This window comes from Microtus ochrogaster, linkage group LG5 (assembly GCF_000317375.1).
Source record: "Microtus ochrogaster isolate Prairie Vole_2 linkage group LG5, MicOch1.0, whole genome shotgun sequence".
In the NCBI taxonomy this organism is placed as follows: domain Eukaryota; kingdom Metazoa; phylum Chordata; class Mammalia; order Rodentia; family Cricetidae; genus Microtus; species Microtus ochrogaster.
Genome location: NC_022031.1, coordinates 24,299,629 through 24,304,802, shown reverse-complemented (window position 1 = coordinate 24,304,802; position 5,174 = coordinate 24,299,629). Strand labels below are relative to the sequence as shown.

At 39.2% G+C, this 5,174-nt stretch overlaps 1 protein-coding gene across 1 annotated transcript in view; it reads right to left on the bottom strand.

Annotated features, from left to right (window-relative positions):
* Nucleotides 1-2,842: 2,842 nt before the first annotated feature.
* The window catches only part of Mms22l (MMS22 like, DNA repair protein), a 110,069-nt gene continuing 107,737 nt past the window's right edge, over nt 2,843-5,174 (bottom strand). Inside the window, exons 24-25 of the mRNA XM_026786734.1 lie at nt 4,124-4,291; nt 2,843-2,946 (exon numbers count right to left, since the gene is read on the bottom strand). Coding sequence (XP_026642535.1) covers nt 2,865-2,946; nt 4,124-4,291 — 250 coding nt within the window. The 3' untranslated portion in view covers nt 2,843-2,864. The remainder of the gene's footprint in view (nt 2,947-4,123; nt 4,292-5,174) is intronic.

Sequence of the window (5,174 nt, the reverse complement as noted above, 5' to 3'; positions counted from 1 at the left end):
GCCAATACAGTGTGCCTTGTGGGTTTTTTGTTTGTTTGAGTTCTAAATTATAAATGAGGGATTCCAGGATGTTCCCTTCCCTGCAAAAAAGTTTGTTTTTTGTTGTTGTTTTATGAATGTTTTAACTTTGATTGTTTTCTTTTGAGGATTGATTATTATTATCATTATCATCATTATTAATATGGTGTTACCTTAAGAAAACACTTCATTCTTCTAACTCAGAAGTTAGAAGATACTGAAGATACTAAGGGTATAGCTCAGTTATAGAATACTTGGCCATCATGCAGCAGGGCCCTGGATTGGGTCCCCAATTTACTCATAAAAACAAAAAAGGAATGTTTTAAAAAAATTAAAAAGTTTTTTAAAATGCAGTCAGCCTTCTCGAGTGCTTTCCCAATTATCGTCTTTGAAATACAAATGTGTTGTTGTTTTTTGATGCAGTTCCCATTCTAGCTCTGACTGGTTGAGATCTAGGGACAATCCTCCTGAACAAGCTTCCCCAGTTCTGTAATTATAAGCATAAGCCACTGGTGACACCTGATCTGTAAAATACCTTTGCAGATTACCTTGGGAAAAGGAGATCTCTCTTTCTGACATGCCATATTATGTTATGCTACATTACATTATACACACACACACACACACACACACACACACACGGGATTGAACCCAGTTCCTTATATAAATCATTATACAAACCATTGAGCTATTCTCAACCCCCTTTAAGAGCTTTTTTTGCTTGCCTTAGAGAGCTCAACTCTTGGACTATAGAGATGGCTTAGGTTAAATAAAGGCCAGGTTCACTTTGACAAGAAGTCAAAGTGCTTTAGCTGCTAAAGCCAACAGTGCAACATGGCATTAGACAAGTTAGTCACTAACACGTGGAAAGAAAATTCACAGCCTTGCATTCACTTGGTGGAAATGATGATAGAGAACAATAGGACATTTGATGATTTAAAAGTAACACACACATTTGGATTTCAAAGACGATAATTGGGAAAGCACTCGAGAAGGCTGACTGCATTTTAAAAAACTTTTTAATTTTTTTAAAATCATTCCTTTTTTGTTTTTATGAGTAAATTGGGGACCCAGTCCAGGGCCCTGCTGCATGATGGCCAAGTATTCTATAACTGAGCTATACCCTTAGTATCTTCAGTATCTTCTAACTTCTGAGTTAGAAGAATGAAGTGTTTTCTTAAGGTAACACTATATTAATAATGATGATAATGATAATAATAATCAATCCTCAAAAGAAAACAATCAAAGTTAAAACATTCATAAAACAACAACAAAAACCAAACTTTTTTGCAGGGAAGGGAACATCCTGGAATCCCTCATTTATAATTTAGAACTCAAACAAACAAAAAACCCACAAGGCACACTGTATTGGCCCTGTTTCTGTTGCTGTTCTACTCATGACAAAGGGTAGCTTCAGAAGGAGTTCACTTTGGATTATAGTTCCATCAAGGGAGGCATGGCAGCAGAGCAGGAAGATGTGCGATCACATCCAGAACTCTGAACAGGAACAGAGAACCAACCCTTCCTGAAGTGGGGCAAATCTTTAAACCCCAAAGCCGCTTCTAGGGACATTTCCTAAACCTCCCAACTGAGGACCAAGTGTTCAGATTCATGAGCATCTAGGGGACATTGTCATTCAAACCACCATACATTGTTATAAATAGCACAGTAGTCCTATCTATAAACTCAAACAACTCAGACCTTTTACAGGTATTATCCATGGATTTCTATAACACTGTGAAATTAAAAAGAAAAAGATTTACTAATCTTTTTTTGTCCATGAAGAATGGTTAGGTGAGCGAGCACCTGGTTTACCTAATGCAGGTCCTTAACTGTAGGACTGGATGGAACTCCTTGTATTTAGTGATGCTTACTACAGAAACGAGTCAGGACAAGGCCCAGCAGGTGAGGTGTGCAGCCTTCCTAAGTTACTAAGTTATAAGAGGAAGGAGACGAGACAGCTGACTTCTCAGACTTCTATACTTTAGATGTTGTTGGGTGGGGAGGAAGCCCTGTTGGAGTGGGACATAAGAAGGCAGGCAGTCAGGCAGACGAGACAGGGAAGGGGAACAAGAGAACAGACTTTTTTACTAGTAATTTTAAGATGCTTGTAGAATATTAATTATTTCTCTAACTTCTATATTTCCTCTCCCTTGAGAAGACTTTTAATGACAATTCTGGAAGCTGGAGAGAGAAAAACCCTAGCAATCTACAGAATGTACAGATGAATACTGTTGGTGTACTTTAAAACTTTAACAAATGGTGTGCATGGTCCTCAGTCAGAACAGTGACTCCAGAGAGCCGAGCACACCTTACTTGCCACTTACACGTGCTGTAAATGTTTATTTGCTAACTTTGGTTTATAACAAAGAAACCCCACAGTCCATATCCTGATACTCACTTTCCTGTAGACAGCAAACAAGAACAGGCCAGAAAGAAAAAGGAGCGTGAACACAAAAAGATAAGAAGGTTAACAGAACAAACCAGCAGCTAAACAGGTTACTGGTATGAACTGGATAATACTCATTCACAGAAAAGCTGTTCGGTTTGAAAAGTCTTTAATTTAGTTAAAAATCTCTTCACGTTCCAGGATCCTATTACACAATTACTAATAAGCCTTCATTCCTTATTTATATACATTATACATGCAGGAGAAAAAAAATTATTTGTGATACAACATTATACAATTAATTAAATCCCTGCTGAGGGGCCACATAGCAGCTTTAGAGACGATGCAGACAGGAAGTTGGTGCAGCAGCATCATGTTTTATCACTTTCCAGTCTCTGTATGTATGTATGTATGTCAGCTTTAGAGACGATGCAGACAGGAAGTTGGTGCAGCAGCATCATGTTTTATCACTTTCCAGTCTCTGTTTCTCATCCTGTCCCACCTGTCCTAGGTGAGATAAAAGTTTGCTATATGCTTCCCTGTTAAAAAAAACAAACAAACAAACCACTCAAGTATTTATAAACGTCTATTAACCTACCTAGCAGACGTGGCACAGCACTCTAAAAAATGCTTCATGTTTGCAATGAGCAAACTCAGGTGCTGGAATCCATTCGGTCCTGAGAGTGACTTATACGTACAAAATGAAGGTAAAAGGTTGTGAGAGCTTATTAACCATCTGAAATAATAAAATGTCCATCTGTGACAAAATGTGCTCGTGGTACACTGCGTAAGGACAGGGACGGCACGACAACAGCAGGGAGATGGGTCACCACAAAAACATGGAACATTACAACCAGAAGAAAGATCAGTGTCACAACACCAGCAATACCCTATTTTCTTTACCTTCTTCTCCTTACTTGAACAGCAGTTTGAAAATAAAATGCTGTTTCTAATATTCTGTAGTCCTTGTGGTACTTGGATTTACATTTTCCTTACAGAGAGGAGAGGGTTTATGTAGGTGGAGATATAGGTAAGCCATGCTTCTCCTGGGCCCCGGCTCCAAAAGAGAGTGAATGAAGGCTGGGGCAGGGTCCACAGTGACGAAATTTTATGGTTCATTAACATAGCGCTCACCAGTTGAAATGCTTTAAGAAATATTCTGCCATGAAGTTCTTTCATTAGTCTAAATACCTATGGGATTCTGAATCTTTATAACCAGTCCTTTTGTGAATATCGTGGCCACACAGAGGAGCACATTAGCAAAGGCTGCCCCTGGGTGGAGTTCACAGACTCCATGAAAGGTTTTCATGAAAGAGCTCAGAAACTATGTTAACAGTGTTGCAAGAGTATGTTTTCCATCTCCTGTGCTGCAAAGATGGAGTCTACTAATTAGCTAATGTTCTAATCAATATGGATTTCACAAGACAAGCCACTGGAAGCTTTCAACTCCATCTCTTCCTAAGGACTTTGAAAAGATAAGCACCACTGAGGTGTGCAGCTCTGAGGCGGCCACGCCTGCAGGAACTGGAAATGATGTGTGACCCATCCAGCTACACTACTGCTCAGGCAGGGATTACACAGCTGATAACAGTCACAGCACTGAAGCATTCTTCATCTCAAAATATCCTATTTTTCTAAATGGGAAATAAGTCATTTTAATAAAAAGAGAAAACACAAATTGTATGGTACTCAAAACAGTCTAATTATCAAACATACCTTTGTGCAATGTTCCTGCCACAGCCCCATTTCAGCTCTGAATCTTTCAGAGACCGAGTGAGGGTAGGAACCAAGTGGATGACAATGTGCGCACTCAGTGCTGCCACCATCTCCAGGATGCTGTACACCTGGTAACTGTACTGCACACCATAGTCCTGGATGAACTGCCTGAAAGCAAAACAGGCCATTTAAGAGTCAACCTCAGCCAATTCCTTGGGCCAGTTATATACATCATAATCACTTTTAACCTGAACATAACAAGGATCATTTCATCAAGACTGAGGAAGAATCTATACGCAGACTACTGGTAAGGCTTGTTTGTTTCTTAACTTTTGGAGGTAGGGTAGTTTCATGTTGTCTGGTTTGACTTAGAACTCATTGTCCTCCTCCTCCGTCACCTAGAATGCTGGGACTACAGGTGAGTATCACCAGGACCAGCTCGGTGACACTTAGCAGAAAAATAATTGAAAGGAGAATCAGGTAGGGGAAAAAAATGAATTTTAGGGACTTTCCATGATATTCTCCACTTCAAACTGGAATGGGAGGAGTGTGGAAGGCAGCTAGCACAGTCAAGTTTCCTCGTTATTTCTCAGCACATCAAACATCTGTATTAATTAATACAGTATAGGGACAGAAAATATTCATAAGATACATGTTTTAAATGAACAAGAGATATTATGAATAGACATTCTTCATAAATAAAAAAACCATATATTTGACCACTAAAATTTCTACACTCCTCAATCAATATAATAAAAGCCATGTACCTTAATAAATCATATATAACAAAGATTCGTTCTTTTCCCTCTTCCCAAGGTTTTGAAATTTTCATGAACTCACTAGCATAAGGTGATAACAATTGAAATGAACCAGAAACAGTAGACAAGTGCAGTCATGTGACAAGAGGGAAGAAACACACCTCAAATCACATGTCGTGTGGTGGCAATGTAGGGATGTGTGACATAAAACCAAGCTGGTAGAGACCCTGAGAAAAATGGCACAAAGAAACTGCCCTAATAAAGACTCTACACCAGGCGGTGGTGGCACACAC